General features: G+C 39.6%; 1 protein-coding gene across 3 annotated transcripts in view; it reads right to left on the minus strand.

Annotated features, from left to right (window-relative positions):
• whrna (whirlin a) overlaps positions 1–22195 on the minus strand; it is a 116144-nt gene that overhangs the window by 33154 nt on the left and 60795 nt on the right. For all 3 annotated transcript variants that reach the window (XM_081391612.1, XM_081391613.1, XM_081391614.1), the window contains 2 exons: positions 6700–6908; positions 1847–1883 (listed from right to left, as the gene is read on the minus strand). In XM_081391612.1, the coding sequence (XP_081247738.1) occupies positions 1847–1883; positions 6700–6908 (246 nt within the window). The remainder of the gene's footprint in view (positions 1–1846; positions 1884–6699; positions 6909–22195) is intronic.

Here is a 22195-nt window from a genome sequence, read left to right on the forward strand (position 1 = left end):
ACATTTTTAAAAGATGGTTAAATGTCAAAATGTAAAAAAAAAAAAAAAAAAAAAAAAAAAACGTATTCTCAATCTGTCACTTGCAATGGCTAAGTTTAGGGCTTTATTTAATCAAGTTACAATTAATAATAAAGTTTAAGATAACACGCATCTGAAAGTGTGGTATATGCTTTTCTGGAACTACTTTCTTATATTACACAAGCATATTCATTTTCATCAAGTCATAGTTCAAAAGATACTGCATAACAGAAATGACCCTTCTATTTTTTCCTTTTCACTCATATATATTATAATTTAGCTCTCCGCCAGTCACACACACACACACACACACACACACACACAGGGATGGTAAGAATGTTAAGTGCATAAGACTTTTGAGGAAACCAGTCTGAATACAGATCAGCGTGGATACCATATGCCCAAGGGATCAAAGCCTTCTGGCAGCATCTACCTGACACACTCTTTACCTAGACCAAGATGAAAATTTACAGCGATACCACCTTCCTCTTTCATCCCATTCTCTTCCATATCTTGCCCTTCCTGTGTCTTTCAGTTCTCCTGCTCTCCTCATTACGTACGAGCATCCCCCGTCATCTTTCCTTGTGGCCGCAGTACTGGAACAGGTGCATGATTGCCTAGCAAGAGTGGTTCGGCAATAATGATAGCGACTCTTTTCAAATATGATATGATCTGTAATTCTGACTCATTTTTTCTTTTGATTAGTCTGGCTACGATAGAAAAAAGCACACAAGGACTGGTTCTTTAGATTATCAAAGTAATGCAAATACATGAGTCTGATCTATTATGCAGCTTAATCGCTGGCTGACTCATTTGCATAACGACAATATATATATATATATATATTCACTATGGAGGACAAAAGGGATATTCTTTGAACATAAATGGACCTGCAGAAAAGATCCTGGAGGCATTTTTGTATGTGGAATTCCTGTTATGCAGTACTTTTTTAACTCTGTAACTTTTTAAGAATGAATATTTATTTTATATAATGTAGGGAAATGCTCAAAGAGTACACCATGCTTTCAGAAATATGTTTTGGTCAAGCTATGGCACTTACCAAGTGTCTTGGTGTGAGTGCGGCAATCCCGAAGGCACTTTTCCAATGTCTATAATTAATAATGCAATGTCTTTGAATTTCCTTTATTTAATGGCTCTGCAAATAATTACAATTTTAATTAATGTAATATAATGAATACATTTTAATTGAATATTTTATATGCAGTTGAGCACCAGTGACCGATTTCTGTCTTTTTAATATTAAACTATTTATATTTAAGTAAAGTGGTCTTTATTTAATCTCGACAAACTACATCATTAGAAAGGTCAAAGTATTTCTGACCTCTGTTTTGTTATATCTTATAGTGACAATAATTTCTTAATTTTTGTCAGGAGGCATGCAAAATGAAAGTCCATGCCTTTAATATGAAATATGATAGATTTCATGTAATATATTGTAATATTTAATATCTCAAATAATTTATTATTCATTTTTCTGTAAAGCTGCTTTGAAATGATATGTATTGTGAAAAGCGCTATACAAATGAATGTAAATTGAACTGAATTCGTCAAATGATTAAATAAATGTTTAAAATTTTGAATCATTTGACAGGCCCAATATGATATGGATATGAAAATGTACAGCATAGTAGAAATGACCCTTATGGGTTTTCGTGAGCAAGACAATAAAATGGGTACAGTCTGAAGACCACCAGTATTTGCCAAGAGTACTTCAAAAATCACCTTCACGATTTAGCTCACTCTTTTAACACTGCTAAAACCAAACAGTTGAGAACATCCTGTTCAAATATAGAAACAAAGTACTCACCTTTCCTGATGCTGATGCTCCCTGGTCCAGAGAGAGGCTGTGAGAGAGAAGTAAATATGGAGAAATCAATAGCAGATATATGCTCTACAGCCTCTTCAAGAATCCACAAACAGATGCAGAATCATACAGAGACTCTGACACACCTGCCATGTATGAAACTAATCTAGTTTCTGGTTTTAGATCCAAGGAAGATGATGGAAATCTGAGGCTTTTAAAATCTCTATTCATCAAAGGATCCTGAACAAAAAATGTATCATGGTTTCCAAAAAATATTAAGCAGCACAACTGTTTTCAACATTGAAAATAATAATAAGAAATGTTTCTTGAGCAGCATATCAGCATATTAGAATGATTTCTGAAGGATCATGTGACACTGAAGACTGGAGTAACGATGCTGACAATTATGCACATAAATAGAAAACAGCTCGTATAAATTGTTATAATGTTTCACAATATTTATGTTTTTACTGTATTTTTGATTAAATAAATGCAGCCTTGGTGAGCAAGAGATAAAAAACATTAAAAATATTTTTACCAATCCCATGTATTATTATATTCTCCACAAAGCTGAATGGTCATTTGCTGTATTGCCAGGTCAAATATGGTTGTATAATGACCACTAAACTATATAATTGACCATTGTGCCAGACAACCGAATTCCAACATAGCTGTGCTAGTTTACATTCACTCTGTAGCCTTTTTGCAGTCAAATCAAGAATAGCAATTTAGCAAAAAGTCAATTTGGTCTGTAACAATGATAGGTGCAAACACTTCCCTGTGCCAGTTCTGCCCTTGGCTTTAACTTGAGTTCGTACCCCAGACCATCAGAAGCTTGATAATAAGCCTTTTTATAAAATGCCACCTTGCATTTTTCCCCTGGCATGAGAGCAGAGCAACCGGCTCACTTCATCAGCTAACCTCCATTAAAGAGAAGGTCCAGAGAGCTGGCACAAGACACACCTGAGCTGCTTTATGATCCTGTTAGTGTGCTGCGCGCACACACATACTCGCGCACACACACACACTCGCGCACACACACACTCGCGCACACACACACACGCACACACACACACACACACACACACACGCACACACACACACACACGCACACACAGTCTGGAATAATACCATGACCAGACTCCTTACAGTTTACAGTCCAGTAAGAGAGAGTGGAAAGATGCTAATATTCAGAACAAAATAATTAAAGCTCAGCTATTGTATAATCTGCTCTTAAAACAATAAATTGAACTAAGCCTGGAAGCGTCACCTCAGTCCTAATTAAATTACTTTGGCTGAAATGTACTGCACACTTTTAATTTATTAAACAAGAATGTTAAATCACACCACCAAGACGTGATTTGTGCTATATTTAAAAACAAATGAACAAATCAGTAACTATTTGTCAGTATTATTTTGCATATTGCTTAATTTACAAGACAGGGACATGGAAACATGTCTAGAAATATATTATAGCCCAAAGCTTACTCATAAGCCTGTTTTAGAAAAATATGAAAAATATGTAAAAAAACAAACAAAAAAAAACTATTTCCTCAGGCTTTTCAGTTACGGTACTGCTACTTTTGGTGGCTTCACACTTCTTCCCTGCATCGCAGTTGTTGGAAACCTTCAAATCTGTTTATAAATGACATGCCAAGACCTTATGAATCTAGTAAGAGACCTTGGATATTTTCCTTTTCATTATTTTTTTTTTCACTGCTCCATTAACACTAGCCAGATAACACACAAAGAGACCAGTGATCTCTTTGCTGAATCTGACAAACTAGATTTAGCAAAGCCCAAATTTTTCAATATTTTTTATCATTATTTTTCAGCCTTTTGGTATGATTCAATATATCTAACTTATTTATTTACTGAAATAACTAGGGTGATTTAAAAATAAAATAGAATAAATTGTTCCAGCCAAAATGTTTAAAGCCATGCATATGTCAAAAATAAGACGTTAATATTTTCTGATTAACATGTTAAAAATATAGCCTGGGTTTCCCCATGCTGCCTTGCGCGCAGCGCGATTTTATTCACACTGCTAGGCAGCCTGGATACCATGGACCAGATTTTCCCCTCAAAGAGGGAACCAATCACAGAACAGGGAGGGAGCAGCAAGACTATGACGACGTCTATGCGACACACCGAAGCAGTTTGTTTATATCTATGGATCCAACATGGCATCAGACGCGAAGTTACCTTTCGATGCAGCCTTAGATAGTGTTCTAAGTAGTTTAGAACGCAAGTTTATTTTGTCTTCTTCCTCGTCAAATTTCTGTCGCTCTACATACGTCATCTGGTATAATTGAAACGATTGGCTATGAGCTACGTACAGGCGCATTTGATAGACATTCGTAGCGCCCAATAAACGGCTCTGGGCATTCGTAAACCATGCCTCAAATACGAGAAAATGAACATGTGGTTCCCAGACCACGTCTCAATGAGACGAGGTCTGACGTTAGCCAGGCTATTAAAAATATTCAAAGCAATTAATGCAGCATGCTAATGTCCCCCCACATTCTTTGGCTAGCTTTACAGTACTTGGTTATGCTTGCTGTGTTCCGCTCACCAGCTCTGCAAAGTGAGAGAGCGTGGCCAACCAAGGATGGTCCACATGTAGGGCTAATCTATAATCAGCCACGCTCACCTCCACGTGCTTCTCTTTGGGAGGCCGATGAGAGGCTGGCTGCCTGTCTGGCTGCCTGTCTTTTAACCTGTCAGTAATGTGCTTGTCTCAATGATTAAGACACGCAAGTGTAAGTGCGAAAATAAGTGTAAATTCTTGGGATGCTCACATTGTATCAAGAGAATCAATCCTAACATAAGTACTTCTTGTGAAAATTACTGTACAAAAAATAAACTGACAGCTCTCATTCAAACAGAGAGAGCTGATATTGACTAGGGCTGCCCCCTAATAGTCAACTAAACGTTAGTCGACGAGAAGAGGCTTAGTTTGATACTGTTATTTGAGTTAACTCACAATAACAACGCGTCACATAAATGAACTGAAGCTCAGCGTTTAGGCTATTTGCCTCGCAGACATGAATCCGTGTCTAAAAGTACAACACTGTGGAGATGGCAAGTCAGCATTAGGGCTGGGAATCGAGTTCAATACTTTTTAGGCACCGACCGAATTGCCTCGATACCATAAAGTATCAAAAAATGTCGTTCAGTGCCAAATTTTGATACCCAAGGGGTTAATCTCATCAACGTTAGTGAGCCAATAAACATGCAGCATGATTGGCTGTGGCGAGGCATCAAGGAAAATATGTTGCTCACACATCAGAGATATTTGACTGATATCTGCTCATTTAGAGGCTATAGTGTGGAAGTGTCCCAACCCCCATTGATGTAAAAGGTGTGGAAAAGATCAAAAGTGTGGCTACATTTCACCAGGCTCGATGCCAACAGAGCACGATGCAATATTTGCAACAAGATAAATGCTGCCAAGACCGGCAACATGACAAAACTGATGAAGCACTTGACAGTGGACGGAATAAACTTACGAGCAGAAAGTTGCTTCGTCTTCGACTGCAAGAAGAACTGTATCGCGTCACAAATGAACCAAAAGTCAGCGTATAGGATACTTGCCTCACAGACATGAGAAATAGCCATATAGAAAGCTTGAAATGTCTACTTTTAAACAAACCAATTCGAATAAAAAACAAATACTCAATAAAAATACAACAAATAATCCAAATGAAAGGTGCATTTCAATATACTGCAGATATGGCAAGTCAGCAACGTCAACTTCATCTTTGTAGTCAACACTGACTCAGAAAACACTAGTTTATTAATAAATAATCAAATGTCTCCTTGCTATTTTTTCCTGACACATTCATAATCATTATGAATTATGAATCATTGCAGCAAGTATGCATACGCTTGAGCGCGGAATAGGCTATATATTACACCTATATATATATATTAAAGGTTCATTATGGTTTAGTTTTAACCCCAGTACATATTTAATTAAATTAATATAAACGTGCGATTAGTCAACTAATGGCTTAAATGAACGACTAGTCGACTAGAAAATCTTTAGTCGGGCGCTGCTCTAATTGATAACAAATGTTTTAACTAGTAATTTTCTTACTGTGAAAATTATTGCACCAAAAATAAACTGATAGCTCTCATTCAAACAACAGAGAGAGACGATATTTATTGACAGACAGAAATATCACCAGTGTTGGGGTTAACGCATTATAAGTAACGCGAGATACGTAATCAGATTACTTTTTTCAAGTAACTAGTAAAGTAACACGTTACTTGTAAATTTACAACAAAATATCTGAGTTACTTTTTCAAATAAGTAACGCAAGTTACTTTGTTTTCCCATTTATTGACTGACAGCTCTCCTATCCACATGTTGAGAGAAATCGAGAGTAAGGTGCAGAGGCGTTGTGTGCGCTCTGTGAACATGATGGTTATTAGTAGTTATATATAATAACTATATATATATATATATATATATATATATATATATATATATATATAACTATACTATATATAACTATATTATATATAGTTCTAGACTAAATGTGAGCATGCATTTACTCATCTCACCTGCACAAAAACATTCAGTATTCCTCAAAATGAATAAAAAGAGTGAAATGCAAACGCAGAATATTACAGAATAATTAAATATGTTAAATAACACAAATAAACTTTATGTATTTATTAATTTATTTATGTATTTATTATTTATTTTCGCTTTATTAACCAATATCTTTGCTGCTGACTTTCAATTATCTGAATTGGATACTAATAGCTTTCCTATCTATTCTCATGACTCCCTTCTCTCTCTCTTTCCTTATTTCCTCACATTCCCATCACGCCTTCACACTCACCCTGTGACACTGCTGCTGGCAGAACTCTCAGTGATCTGTGAGCTTGCGATCCACTTGGTCTCGCCCACTACGGTGCGGGCATGAGGCAGTCGACCGACATCCTTCACCGTCATCATCAGATGGTGTGAAGACTTCAGCACTCGTACGGCTTCATCGTGTGGGATGCCGAGGAAACTCCGTCCGTTCACCTCAAGGATCTGATCTCCCACCTGTGGAAAAGACAGGGCAGAGACAGGAGAAGGTGGGTGGGCCGGTGGTGGCAGAGCAGGCCGGGAAGTAAAGGGGGGTCGTGATGAGGCCGGAGACGGGGCAGTCTGGACACCGAATATGGTAGAGTGGTGTGGTTAGGCCAAATTTGTGGAACATTAGAGAAGGTTTTGGTGAGATAAACAGAAAGTCAATTATGGTGACTGACTACAAAGAACACATCAATAGACAAACACATTTTAAATATTCATGCCCACTTTAAAAAGAGAATACAAAAAGAGCACAAGTTAAAAAAAAAGTACATAATGAAGAAATTGCACAAAATATGCCTTCTCCAAAATAATAGCTGTATAGCCTAAATTTCCAAATACAAAAATAAAGACCACAGCTGTGTTCTTAAAATTTTTTTTATAGGAAAATACAAATGTTTCCTTGGCAACTACCTGAAATAAGTATGTTGGAGTACTAAAATTACTAACTAACTAAAAAATGTATATAATAATATTAATGACAAATGCACATAACAAATATACTACTTCAACTAAAATTAAAATTAAAACCGAAATATAATAATAATAATTGTTTTCAAAATATTAATATATTCTATAATAGTATATAAATTATATAATAATAATAGGCCTAATTCTCTTTTTTCAAGGACCCCCAAATATGATTTCCTTGAAAGATCCCCTTTCCAAAAATATAAAGCCACTAAATATTTTAATGTAAAAAACATGATATTAAAGGCAATGTTGATTTGAAAATTTAAATAGTGAAATAAAAATGATCTCATGATTTGCAAAAAGCCTTAAAGTAGAATGAAAACTGTAATATTGTAATTTAATTTATGGCATTAAACATATTAAATCAATATCTTAATGTGTTAATGTTAAAATATACTATACTTAAATACATTTTGTAAAAAAAAAAATAATAATAATAAAAAAAAAAATAAAAAAAATAAATGATATATATATATATATATATATATACACACCAAATTGCATGTTGAATTTAAATACACAAAATACATGGCATTCCAAAAGCCTTTAACCTAGAAACTGGATTTAAAAACACTGGATAAAAAGAGAGAGAGAGAGGATTTTCCCTCCTTATTTCAGTCCACCACATGCCACTGAAATCAAAAGATTCAATTTAGATGGCAAGGCATGTAGTCCTGCTTTTACTGTATATTTAATACATCAATCACTTCATTTCTTAGTATACATAGTTCCCACATGACGTCACAACATACGGGCATTTGCCGACCCGGCGCCATTTCTGAGGGCAGAACACAACATTCTTACAATGCAGAACATGAGAAGAAGAAGCTGAAACGGAAATTTTGTGATTAAAAAGTAAAAATGGTCATCTCCTGCTGGGTCAATGGATGTTCCAATCGTGCCGGAGGTTCAGTTAAATTTAGTTTTTTAGCATTTGCCGACCCGGCGCCATTTCTGTGGGCAGAACAATAGTAGAAGAAGCTGAAGCGAGTTAATTTCGTGATAAAAAGTGAAAATGGTGATCTCCTGCTGGGTCAATGGATGTTTAAATCGTGTCGGAGGTTCAGTTAAATTTGGATTTTACTGTATACCCGTCATTAGATTTCATGAATGTGAGAAGACTAAGCATTTGTCAGAACAACGACGGAGGTTATGGCTGGCGAGGATAAACAGGAAAGAAACTCCCTCAAAACACGCAAGAATTGGTTGTTTTTTATTGCGAGTGTACACAAATATAAGTTAACACTTTGCAGTTTGAATTATGTCCTGTATGAACAAAATAACGAGATATTAAAAACATACAAAAACAACATTGTTTCCACTGTTCGATCGCGCCCGCGACTCTCTCACTCTCTCTCACACACACACTCACACACACACATTCCAGCACGGCAATCTCAGATTATGTCCCTAAAGAACCCGCGTATAAAGTAGTTCCGCATTACATTAATTAATTTGCACGCAAGTTTTATTTATTTTCATACGTGACTTGTATATTCATATTCATGCACATATTTCCAGGCTCGGAATTGCTCACATGTATTAAAACTCCTAGCCAATACCAGATAATGGCACACATGATAATACTGTATCTGAGGCAAAGCTGCATAATCAGTGCTCAGTGCTTCCTTTGTTAGTGCATACGGATCCACACCATTTATGACTGAAATTTTCGCATTGTACCTCTCTCTGTCTTGTGTTAATATAGTCTCTTTATAATCTCTGTCACTTTGTCTCTTCATGATTTTCGTAACATTATAAATGGAAAGAAATATTCAAAATTTGCTTGTAAAACTCATAGACAGTATGGTAAAACATTGTAAACACAGCAGCTTTTGCCCTCAAAGATGGCGTCTCCGGGGAGGTCACGTGACATTTATTGGCCTGTGGGAACTATGTATTGGATGAGAAACTGAATTGTTGCCAAAAAGCAGAGACATGCTGCATCTTTAGTTCAGTCCTGAGCTACAAAAGTGTCACATTTCTTCTGCATCGTTCTGACAGTCTCCCAAGCCAATCTCCTCATCTCATCTCATCCATTCATCCTCCCACTCGTTGATCTGCTCTTTATCTTTTTTCCCATGCTCCCTCTGCTTGTCACTCATTTACTGTATCTCACTCATTGTTTCTTCTTTTGCCAGTCCGACTCTGAGTAAAATATTTCTATTTGTGAAGCTCTCACTGTGTGATTAACTCGTCACAACAGCAAACTGGCTCCATTTCTCTTTATCTCACTCTCTTTCTGTTTTCATCACTATCTTCTTCTTTCAGTTTCATTCCAGGTCTCTTTATAGATCAATATCCTTACCGCCCCTCTGCCCACCCAAAGATGCTTGAGGGTAATTAAAGAGGCTTTGGAGTAATCATGATATTAATAAATTATGGTGTTGTGCAGCTTTGCTTTCCCAAAGAACACAAGAAAGGTATTTGAAATCAATGCGACAGATACAAGCTCTTGCTTTCCCAAGAGAAATATCTGATCATTAGCCTCAGGTTTATCTCCCAGTGTTTCTTTTCAGTGTATCACTCCAGAGTGTTCAAACACCTTGAGATACCAGATACGGTTATTACAGGAAACATATCAAACCACTGAGGAATGCGAACGAGGACTGAGTGAGTGAAAAAAAGACTTCACCCCAAAATTAAAGTTGTTCCAAACCTGTATGCCTTTCTTTCTTCTGTGAAACACAAAAAGAGAGATTCTAAAGAATGTCCACGCAACTATTTATTTATTTATTACAAAAAACAAGCTATAAAACTCCAAAAAGGACAACAACACCTTAAATTCATTGGAATCGCATATATTCAAACTTGACTTCAGTCTGTTCCTCTCGCAAAGCAAAAATAAATAAATCTGAAATGAAATAAAAGTAGATGTAATTAAAAATTGAAACTGAAAATTAGAACTGAACTTTAAACTGAACTAATAAATGAAGTACAAAAATGACTAAATCTAAAATATCTATCTGTTCTATTGTATTTATTTAGTTGTGCAATTTGTTTTTTTTATTGATGACTGTTTACTTGTCTGTAATAATCTTTGAAATTTATATCAGTAGTTTTAGCTGTGGTATCACAATTTGAAAAGCATTAGGAATCGAGAATTGTTAAATTCACTGGTATCTAAAATTGTGGGTGTCATTACCTTATTTTTCTTTTTACAATACCAAGGATACATGGGTTGAAAACAATAACTATTTTATTCATTTATTACTTTTTTTTTTTTTTTTTGGTGGGGCCAGTAAAAATGTAATCATTAAATTCATTGAATCGAAAATTGAGAATCGAATCGAATTGAGAGTTTGTGAATCGAAATCAAATCGGGACACCTGTATTGGTGAAATAAAAATAAATTAAAGCTATAGAGACAAAAGCTACAAAATAAAAAAAATAAAAATGACAAACACACATAACAAAATTACTAAAAATTAAACTAAAATTAAAATTAAAGCTAAAAAAAATAAAAGCTAATTCAAAATATGAATAAATACTATAGAATATAAATAATACTAAAATAACATTGCAATGGATAACTTTTATGATGCCTTAAAGGTAACTGGTTTGATTTCATTGTGTTTCAAATTGGAAGATGTTGATTATGGTATTAATAATAAACTGTATTAATAATAAGGTTTCTTAAACTGAAACATTTAAATTGGAAAAAAATAAATCACATGACAGGACTAGACTGAAAAACCTGGAAAGTTTTAGGAAACATAAAAAGCAATTGCAAGACTTTTCATCTAGATTAATCCAAGAATTTTAATTGAGCACTTTAAATACAATTTTGCTTTAAAAATGTAATAAAAAGTAGAAAAAAAAACATTAATTACACATGAATTACTATTAATTAAATCTAAAATATTATGTAAAACTCATGGTCAGGAAAGTTAAATATCGTTATTTACATTTTCAAGCCTTGCAAATTTAAGCATTCAAGCGAAAGAGAACTATAGCGTTCGTGTCACAGTGTCTGGTTTATGTTCTTTGGGTCACCACTAGATGTCCTCCTTCCTCACGGTGTCCAGCACACTCTTGAACTACATTCCCCATGATCCTTGTCTTTTCATTGCACTCAGCTGTCCCTTATCACTGATCATTGCACTCAGCCTGTTTCCCATTATCATTGTCATTCCCTGTGTATAAATACCCTGCCTGTTTAGTGTTTGTTACGGAGTCCTTGTTGTATTTCACGCCACTTCTGTGTCCGTTTCCTGCCTGTTCCTGTTTGTGTCTTGTTTTGGATTGCCTTATCGGATTTTGACCCATGCCTGGACTTGACCATTGCTTTTGGATCACCCTTAATAAATCTCATACTGCTATTGGATCTTCCTTTGTTTCATTAAGTGTGGAACGTGACAGAAGGACTCCGTCAAACAAGAACCAGCAGTATGAGTTCAAACTTCTCTTCCCCAGCCACCGAACTGGAGAGGAGAGAATTTTTTAAGGGAACCCGCCTAGTTATTTTTCGTGGGATCCGGGGTGGTCGCAGAGGAGGAGGTGGTCGAGTGGAGATCCAACAGCACTCTCCACCATGGCCCCCCTTTGACCCTGGGCTCGTGAGGGACGGACCGCAACCACCATCTCGCCGTCGCGGACGGAGAAGAGGGAAAGGGAACACGTCTGCTGATCCAGAGACTGTTCATGTCACGTCAGCCGATCCAGAGACTGTTCACGTCACGTCTGCCGAGCCTGTGTCTTCGGACAAGATGGCCGACGCGGAGCTGGTGTCCCCTGAGGAGATGGCCACTGGAACATTGTTTGAATATATTTCAACGCTACTTAAGATCCTAGAAACACCCAGGAATGTTCACGTCACGTCTGCCGAGCCTATGTCTCTGGACAAGATGGCCGCCGCCGAGCCTGTGTCTCCGGACAAGATGGCCGCCGTCGAGCCTGTGTCTGAACTTGAGCCGGTGGTGTCTGTTCCTGAGTCGGAGCTGGTGGTACCAGTTCCAGTGCCCGAGCCGGTGGTGTCAGTTCCAGTGCCCGAGCCGGTGGGGCCAGTTCCAGTGCCCGAGCCGGTGGTGTCAGTTCCAGTGCCCGAGCCGGTGGGGCCAGTTCCAGTGCCCGAGCCGGTGGCGTCTGGGACATTGTCAGATTACTTCGAGCGTCTGGCCAGAATCCTGGAGATGCCTTTCGGACCCACAGTGTCCGTTCCTGAGCCGGAGCCAGTGTCCGTTCCTGAGCCGGAGCCAGTGTCCGTTCCTGAGCCGGAGCCAGTGTCCGTTCCTGAGCCGGAGCCAGTGTCCGTTCCTGAGCCGGAGCCAGTGTCCGTTCCTGAGCCGGAGCCAGTGTCCGTTCCTGAGCCGGAGCCAGTGTCCGTTCCTGAGTCTCTGCCTGTTCCTGTGTCTGTTCCTGAGCCGGTGGTGTCTGTTCCTGAGCCTGAGCCGGCTGTTCCTGAGCCCTCAGTGACCGCGACACTGGCCATTATGGCCACAGCCATGTGGTGTGTGTGGGCTACGCACACACTTGGGCCGGTGGTGTCTGTTCCTGAGCCGGTGGTGCCAGTTCCAGTGCCTGAGTCGGTGGTGCCAGTTCCAGTGCCTGAGTCGGTGGTGCCAGTTCCAGTGCCTGAGTCGGTGGTGCCAGTTCCAGTGCCTGAGTCGGTGGTGCCAGTTCCAGTGCCTGAGTCGGTGGTGCCAGTTCCAGTGCCTGAGTCGGTGGTGCCAGTTCCAGTGCCTGAGTCGGTGGTGCCAGTTCCAGTGCCTGAGTCGGTGGTGCCAGTTCCAGTGCCTGAGTCGGTGGTGCCAGTTCCAGTGCCTGAGTCGGTGGTGCCAGTTCCAGTGCCTGAGTCGGTGGTGCCAGTTCCAGTGCCTGAGTCGGTGGTGCCAGTTCCAGTGCCTGAGTCGGTGGTGCCAGTTCCAGTGCCTGAGTCGGTGGTGCCAGTTCCAGTGCCTGAGTCGGTGGTGCCAGTTCCAGTGCCTGAGCCGGTGGTGCCAGTTCCAGTTCCAGTACCTGAGCCGGTGGTGTCTGTTCCAGTTCCTGAGCCATGGCCGCCCGAGGGGTCGTCTCCGCCGTGGCCACCCGATGGACTGTCTTCTGCTCCGCCCTGGCCGCCCGAGGTGTCGTCTCCGCCCTGGCCGCCCGAGGTGTCGTCTGCGCCCTGGCCGCCCGAGGTGTCGTCTCCGCCCTGGCCGCCCGAGGTGTCGTCTCCGCCCTGGCCGCCCGAGGTGTCGTCTCCGCCCTGGCCGCCCGAGGGACTGTCTCCTCTGTCCTGGCCGCCCGAGGGACCGTCTCCCCTGTCCTGGCCGCCCGAGGGACCGTCTGCTCTGTCCTGGCCGCCCGAGGGACCGTCTGCTCTGTCCTGGCCGCCCGAGGGACCGTCTGCTCTGTCCTGGCCGCCCGAGGGACCGTCTGCTCTGCCCTGGCCGCCCGAGGGACCGTCTGCTCTGCCCTGGCCGCCCGAGGGACCGTCTGCTCTGCCCTGGCCGCCCGAGGAACCGTCTGCTCCGCCCTGGCCGCCCGAGGGACCGTCTGCTCCGCCCTGGCCGCCCGAGGGACCGTCTGCTCTGCCCTGGCCGCCCGAGGGACCGTCTGCTCTGCCCTGGCCGCCCGAGGGACCGTCTGCTCCGCCCTGGCCGCCCGAGGGACCGTCTGCTCTGCCCTGGCCGCCCGAGGGACCGTCTGCTCTGCCCTGGCCGCCTGATGGACTGACGTTTCTGCCCTGGCCGTCTGCACAGTCTGCTCCGCCCAGGCCACCCGATGGACTGTCGTCTGCTTCACCCTGGCCGGCCGATGAACTGTCTGTGTCACCCTGGCCCCCTTTGAGTCTGTTACCCCCTGTTTCTGTTTCACTTCATGGACCTGGCCCCCCGTCCCTCCCCCTGATCCTCAACCGTGCCACCTCCCTCCTGAACTCTTGTTTTGTTCCGTGTCCTGTCTTGGAGTGTCTGGGAGCCACTCCGTAGAGGGGGGGTTATGTCACAGTGTCTGGTTTATGTTCTTTGGGTCACCACTAGATGTCCTCCTTCCTCACGGTGTCCAGCACACTCTTGAACTACATTCCCCATGATCCTTGTCTTTTCATTGCACTCAGCTGTCCCTTATCACTGATCATTGCACTCAGCCTGTTTCCCATTATCATTGTCATTCCCTGTGTATAAATACCCTGCCTGTTTAGTGTTTGTTACGGAGTCCTTGTTGTATTTCACGCCACTTCTGTGTCCGTTTCCTGCCTGTTCCTGTTTGTGTCTTGTTTTGGATTGCCTTATCGGATTTTGACCCATGCCTGGACTTGACCATTGCTTTTGGATCACCCTTAATTCATACTGCTATTGGATCTTCCTTTGTTTCATTAAGTGTGGAACGTGACAGTTCGCTGTGTGAGAAGTTTTGTGCGCACACACCCGAAGCTCCGCCTCTCAGACAGCATACAAATAATAAAATTAATTATTTCACGCCTCTTTGCGCTTAAACGAACAAATTAAATGCCCCCTTTAGCGAGTATCCAAGTAAACATAGTCAGTTATGGTAAGCAGAAGCAGTAAGTAAGCAGATCGAACACATGTGTATCATTATATTGGATCCGTGCATTAGTCTTAAAGTGACAGCAGCCTAATATTCCTGCTGCTGTCTTGTGTTTTTAATGCGAATCAAACTACAAAAGACAAAGAAATCAAGCACTGCTCTTCACTGAATATCGTTTTGTAACTTTAATAAGGATTTACATTTATTTAATTTGTACAGTGAAGATTATATGCAATGTTATTTTACATTTGATCACTTTATTTAATTTCTGTACCTGAAAACTACTGTTAGACCTACCTGAAAAACCTTGAAATCACTGATTATTTAATTTGTATCTTTGCTCTATTGTATTTATGGTAACACTTTATTTTACAGTGTCCTTGTTACATATGTTACATGTACTTACCATAGTAATAACAGTTAATTATGCATAATTACATGCAACTAACCCTCAACCAAATCCTAATCCTACCCAAACCCTATAGTAAGTGCATGTAGTTAGTCTAGTTATTTAATATCACTCAGTACTTAAATACATAATTACACTGTAACAATGACACCTTAAAATAAAGTGTTACCGTATTTATTTATTGACCCAAAAAACTAAAAAATACTATTTTTTAACTTAGAGTTTACTGTTAAAATACATTTTGTGGGTACACTGACTTATCTTCAAAAGACTTTATTTTCTGCAATAATCCAAAAGTAAGTGAAAAAATCCCATAGGATTTTTGTCGAGGGAACCAGGGTGATGCTAACTTCTGGGTTGGCCCACAAAAATACGTCATCCCTGCACCACTCTATAATCTCTCTCTTTCTTTTTTTAAAATTCCTCCATCTCTTTTTCTTTCATTGCATTTTGCACTTCTTGCCCTGAAGGAATGACGGTGATTTGTAGCCTCAAAGCAACCTGCAGTCATTCATTTTTCAACTAGAGACATCGATTTCCAACAACATGAGAGACAACTTAATGCAAATGAGCAGCGGGTGATGCTGCGACTACCAATGGGAAAGCATGCAGTCGGCTAGAAAGTTGAGCAGTCAACAAGAAACCAACAGCAAAGACTCGAAGGCCTCCAGAGATTTCATCGCTGTCAGTGCAAACGCCCTCGAGAGTGATGAGAAAAATGCTTGGCATTTGGAAAAACGCCTGCCCCGACCATGGCATCCCTGACATTTCTCTCCTTCCCGCATCTCTATAGTGATGGAGGATGAAGAAGATGATGAAACAGAAGAAGGATGAGAAATCAGCTTGGCTGCTTGTTTTCCCCAAATGACTCCAATATCCGTACAGCAATCGGGAACAGCGGGCTAATGCACACAGCAATCACGCTTTGTTACAAATCCAGGTCTGTGAGAGGAATAACATCTGCTCTACGTCAAACATCAGAACACAGTGCATCACTCATTCTTCATTTAGCAAAGTAATTTAGAGGTTACTGCTGTAAGCCAAGTACAAGAATATAAATATCTGTCTTTACACATATTCATTTTTTCCCCTTTGTCGTTTTAGGCCTGGTTTCACAGCTTAGATTAAGCCAGGATTAGGCCTTCGTTCAATTAGGACATTTAAGTAGCTTTTTTAAATGTGCCTTAGAAAAAAACATTACTGGTGTGCTTCTTGAGACAAAACAATGGCACTGACACTGACATTTTAAGATATCTCAGTACAAGTTGCTTTCAGTTAAAAGCAAAGCCTTGTCTTTGAAACTGGGGGTAAATGTTTGGGAATGTGTGAGACGTGCTGTCACACAGAGGTTGTGTAAGTGCAGTTATTCAGCAACCGCAATTGCAAATACAGTCGAGATCCTAGTTTGGATTTATTACAGTTCATCACAAACAGCTAAAGAACACAGACTGACTTAATGACACTTTAATTTAAGCAGAATATCTTAAATGGAGTTTGCTGAACTCCAGCTAACAAGTTTGTCTGTGTTTTCAGATCATTGGCGGAACTTCCGCAGCATTTTAAGCATGAAAGCTTGAAAGTAATATTTTGTATTGTACAGATATCGTTCAGTGATGTTGGTCTCGTCTCATCTTAGTCGTGGGAAAAAAGGTTGTTTTTCATCATAGATTTTGTTAACGAAATGAACACTAAACAGAATACATAAAAAGTCCCAAGTTCTTCACAAGCTTTTGTTGGCTAGAATTATTAAATCAAATGCAACGGACAGGTAAAAATATAGGCTAACTGTAAAAACGGTTTTAAAATACTCTGTACTGTAAAAAAAAAAAAAAAAAAACTGTCATAAAATAATGTGTACTTTTAAAAAATGTCATGCTTTTAAAGCCTGGAACACACCAAGCTGACACCGACTAACTAGCGCTGATGAAAGCCGATTGTGTTGTCGCCTCGCGTCGGGGTTAAAAGCTGCACTTGAACACACCGAGAGAACTACTGCCGACTGTTAGCTAGAAAGCGTGTTCTGCGCCTGCGTGTAAATGAGACAACCGTCTATTTCTGTAGATATATTCATCTATATTCGTCATTCAAAAAGGGAAACAGACGCTGCCGAGCAGATACACACACCGTAAACAAAGCACTGCGTGCTTACCGTTTTGAATATCAATCCTGCTAAACACTTTCTTTATTCCACTCCTCTCGTGTTAATATTGAATTATGCGCCAAGGAACACTCAGGTAAGATGACGTAACATTAGAACAGCCTTTTATCTGTACCGTTTGGACTTTGCTTGCTGTTTTGCTATTATTTTCGTGCACTGCCTCGTTCACTAAGCTGAACAGCCAATCAGAGTTCCCTCTTTCACCGACGGCCCGACGCCGTTACAAAGCCGACGAGGACCAATTTCAGCCGACGGTGCGGAACCACAGTCTATGTGCGGAACACACTGAGAAGATTTAGTCGGTTGATGCACGGAAACTGCCTGATGGCCGACCGTCGGCTTGGTGTGTTCCAGGCTTAAGAGCCCTCCAATTCACCAGAGAATGTCTAATAAGGCGAGAAGTTTCACTCTCAGTAAACTTCCGGCTTCTGAACTGGTTGCAGTTCCTCTCTGATTCCATATGAGGGCGCTCACAGGACGAGTGCAGAATGAATGGAGGTCTATGGCGCTATACCAATAAAAATCCACTTTTCTCAGGATATAATTTTTTGTCTAGTAATTTGAATGTTGTACTCGAAAGGAGATGCAAATAAATTACACATTGCTGGGTGTTAGATTTTTTTGAGTCACTTATTTGCTTTAAAAAGTCTTTTAAAGTGTCAATGACGTCATACACGTACGACCAGAGATACTGCTTTACGGCAATCCTTCAGTCACTTTGGTGCTTTCGCGCTCTGCACTTTCTTTTCTCTCGAGGCATCGACAACACAGCAGCTGACACAGGTAAACACGCGTGCTAGACTTGTTTTTGTTTTGTTTGTTTGTGGTCCCGCTTTGGATGCCACGATGCCATCAAGCGGGATCTCTGGTCGTAATCAGTCCTTCACTGACCAATCAGCGTTCATTAGCAGAATGCTAGCGTGTTATGGGCAACAACAACTCAACCTGTAAGAAATCGAAAGGACATAAGTACTCGTTCATTCAACTTTCGACCTAAAACCCATGTTGAACTTGCAAAATCTACAATCAGATCTGAGATTTCTCAACGGCAATCGGGTGAAAGAGACAAATTTAGCTCTCTAGCCCCATTGACTCCCATTCATTTTGCACTCATGGCAATCGCCCCCAGTGGAACTCTGGTGGTACTACAACCAAAATTCGGTACAACAGGGCTTAATAGGGAGTGGGCAGGCTCTCCGTAGACGGGCTCTGAATTCACCTTATTCCTACGCCCCATGACGCTTTGCGCGAATTATGGGTGTAACTTCCGTTAAGCTGTAAACAATCAGTGAAAAGGCTCGCTCTATGAACGCAATACGTTAAAAAGTGTCACAATAAGATGACATTAATCTACTCACCCTTCAACCACCGAACACTGAAAGGAAATTTAAAAGTGTAAAGCATCAACAAGGTACTTTCAACAGACCAAATAACCCTAAAAGCGCAAGTCTTTCCACAGCAATAACGGATAGGTTAAATATCACTGTAGTAATATACTGTACATCTGTATTATGTAACTTGCCTTAATCAAAAATGTTCATTAACTTCATCATAATACTATTGTGATTTCCATCAGTTTGACAGATTATAAATTGCATTTAACGTTACCTGTGAAAACAAACTTTGAGGCGAATAACGAGAGATTCTTTGTACATTCCAGTGAATAATTAATGGAATATATCGTAAATTAAATTCGGGAGAACAGACCACAAATGTGCAGTATATGTTGTCCTTTTTCATATTTCACATTTTTACAGCAAAAAAAAAAAAAAAAAAAAAAAAAAAAAATCATGAGGAAAAGAAAGCAGCGACTGAAAAGAGTTCTTGTCATAGATATTCTTGTTATAACATGTCATGTTAAAATACCAAGTATAACTTTATTCTCATGATGTCTGAAAATAAATCATGAAGGAAAATTGACCTCATCCAGTCAAACTGACGGATCAGCTTTATTTGCAGGGCAACCTTATGATTTGAAATGATTCGTTTCAGCCTTTTTGAATGGAAGTTCCCCAAACTGGAAGTGCCACCCATAATTCAAAACGCAGTAAGGTCATCAGGAATAAGGTGGATAAAATTAGTTCTCCTATAAAGCTTGACAAAATTGACTGCAGAATACTTCAGAATACAGTTTAATAACAGTAATTTGAAAAATTTAGATTTTTTCAATCATCAGATTCACCTGTGTAACACACTATTCTTTATGCATTCTATATATTCTTTATCTATTGTATTTTTCTTTAGTTTTTCTATATAGACAACTATTCTGCATTTTTGTTCTTTATGTTATTGTTTTAAGTTTAGTTTTTTTTCACATAAGGTTATAAAAACGTTTTTAAATCTATTTTTTTTGTTGAGGTATTCAGAGATATGGACACTAGAATAAGATAATTTGTATTCTCTTTTGTCTTTCAATCTGTCATGTCATCATTCTTTTATATCCATTTTAACCACTGTCTGTCCTTCTCACTCTCCATCTTTCTTTCTGCCATTCTCTGATGACCTGCCATGCTCTGAATACGGACATAGTGGTGCTTAGCCCATCCGTTCAATTCATTCATCATTGTACTTAATGAGCTTTTTAGACTTATGGCAACACCAAGAGTACTTAAAGTTTGAGTAACACTCACTCACAGTGGCAGGAGCAGCAATACAGACAGATCTGCCCACAGTGCAGATGCTTCTTCATTAAAACGACCATATTTGTCAATCACACAGAGGCGTGACCATTTCAAAGTGGATTACAAATGTGCAAAAGTAGTCACGTTCACAGTCTAAAAGGCTTTTTTTTTAGTCCGAAGGGACTTTTCTTATGATGAACAGCCTACTTTTTCTGAAAGACTGCCTATCAGTCTGTGGATGTGGCTATGTGCTTCAAGAGTTGAAAACTTGAAAACTGAAAAAGTCCCCAAATATCACAGTAAAAGTGTACGACTCCCCTGGGCGAAAGTTTCCACGGCAAATTACTTTCTTCTAAAACTCCTCAAGGACCAAAGTGAATTGGCTTTATGTGACGCAGGGTGGATAGCTGAATAGAGAAGGAACCGGCCGCTCAATATGACTGATAAAAATCGTGACAGCTTTAAAAAGTATGGGCTATAAAATATTATTAAGGTGAAAAGCGCGTCGGGCATAGGTGAGGGGACATCTAACTGCAGATCAAAGATATTCAAGCAATTTGCAAGTACAAGACAGCACTGTATAAAAGCCTCTGAGGTCCTGCGATTATTTTCAAGGAAACTGGCAGGGCAATGTTATATGATTTTAACTTAAAGATCAGCTTCAAGATTTATTTTTAGATCTTGTCAAAGAATATACTTGACAGTAAAATAAATAATTAAATAAAATGCAATTTATCCAGAAGAAAAACAATGGATTCTAAGACATAGATTGCTTTTAAAACTTAAACTTACAAAATTAAAATAAAAAATATATTTTAAATAATTTCAAAGAATTTTATTAAATGTACTTGACAGTTTAACAACTGATGCATTTTATCTAGAATGGAATGATAGATTCTAAAAAATAAAAAGTAAAAATTATGAGAACCTATGAGAGATTGAGAGATATGAGAAACCATGGAAAGAAACATGGTCAGATTTATTGAATGAAAAATAATTAGTAACTGTCTGAATCTCAGGCTTCAGGTTCACAATATTAGCTAATGGAGCAGTGGCTCTTCAAAATGCTGAGTTTCACTAAAAACTGTGTTAAATTAAGTCCTAAAAAGCCTTTATCCTTTTTATGGGTTTTAGTAATATGACCATTACAGCGAGTGCACACTGATTAACTGAAAAACAACCTTTTTTTCCCCGACTAAGATGAAGACGAGACCAACATCACTGAACGATATCTGTGTACTTCGGTTGCCAGATTTGAAGATTTTTAATCCCCCAATCAGAGCTTTTCTGTTAAAATGATACATTTTCTGCCCTGTGTTTTACTTAATATTTGCAATCTGGCAACCATGCGCACGCACTGTTTCTACACTGCGGAAGTTCTGATTAACTCCAGCTCTTCTGAGGTCAGTAAGGGTTTTGTGCTCTGAAACACTGAGGACCAGAGACCCATTATTCCATCCAATTAAAACTCCATGAGCTGTATCTGCCTCAAAGACCTCAAACTAAACCACAGGGTTTGAGATAAAGATAAATGCAAGGAGTGATATAGGAAAACAGATGATGTTTGCAAACAAGTGCTGATGTTGCCTGTGGAAGAATGTGCTACTGCGGTCATAATCATTTTAGAGATAAGACTTAATGCATCCATCACCACTATCCTGAGTGTATGATAAGCACATTCCTCTATGGCAGTGTGGAATAAACAACATTGGACCCCATTGTCTTTCATTGTACAGTACAGACAAAGTACCGTTGAGACGTTTTTCAAAATATCTTATTTTATATAGAAATGCATGCAGGTTGGACATTTTTCAGTAGCTCTTTTCAAAATTTAACAAGCTACATCTTCCAACAAAGTATGGGTGTCACAAAATGCTGTGTTGCTGTTGTTAATGTCACGCTGTATTGTAAACACTGTGAGCTGAAGCAATAACCTTTTAATCTGCAAAAGTCTGATATGTTACAGTGGGGAGCGTTTCATTTTCACTGAATCAGTTCATTTGGACATGAGCCTGTTCAAGAAAACAATTCACGGATGATTTTTTTTTTTAATTGCCATATATTCAGTGAAATACCGCTGTGCATTACCCAATGTGGTAACACTTTACAATAAGGTCCTATAAGCTTT

Source organism: Scardinius erythrophthalmus (assembly GCF_964197995.2).
Source record: "Scardinius erythrophthalmus genome assembly, chromosome: 17".
In the NCBI taxonomy this organism is placed as follows: domain Eukaryota; kingdom Metazoa; phylum Chordata; class Actinopteri; order Cypriniformes; family Leuciscidae; genus Scardinius; species Scardinius erythrophthalmus.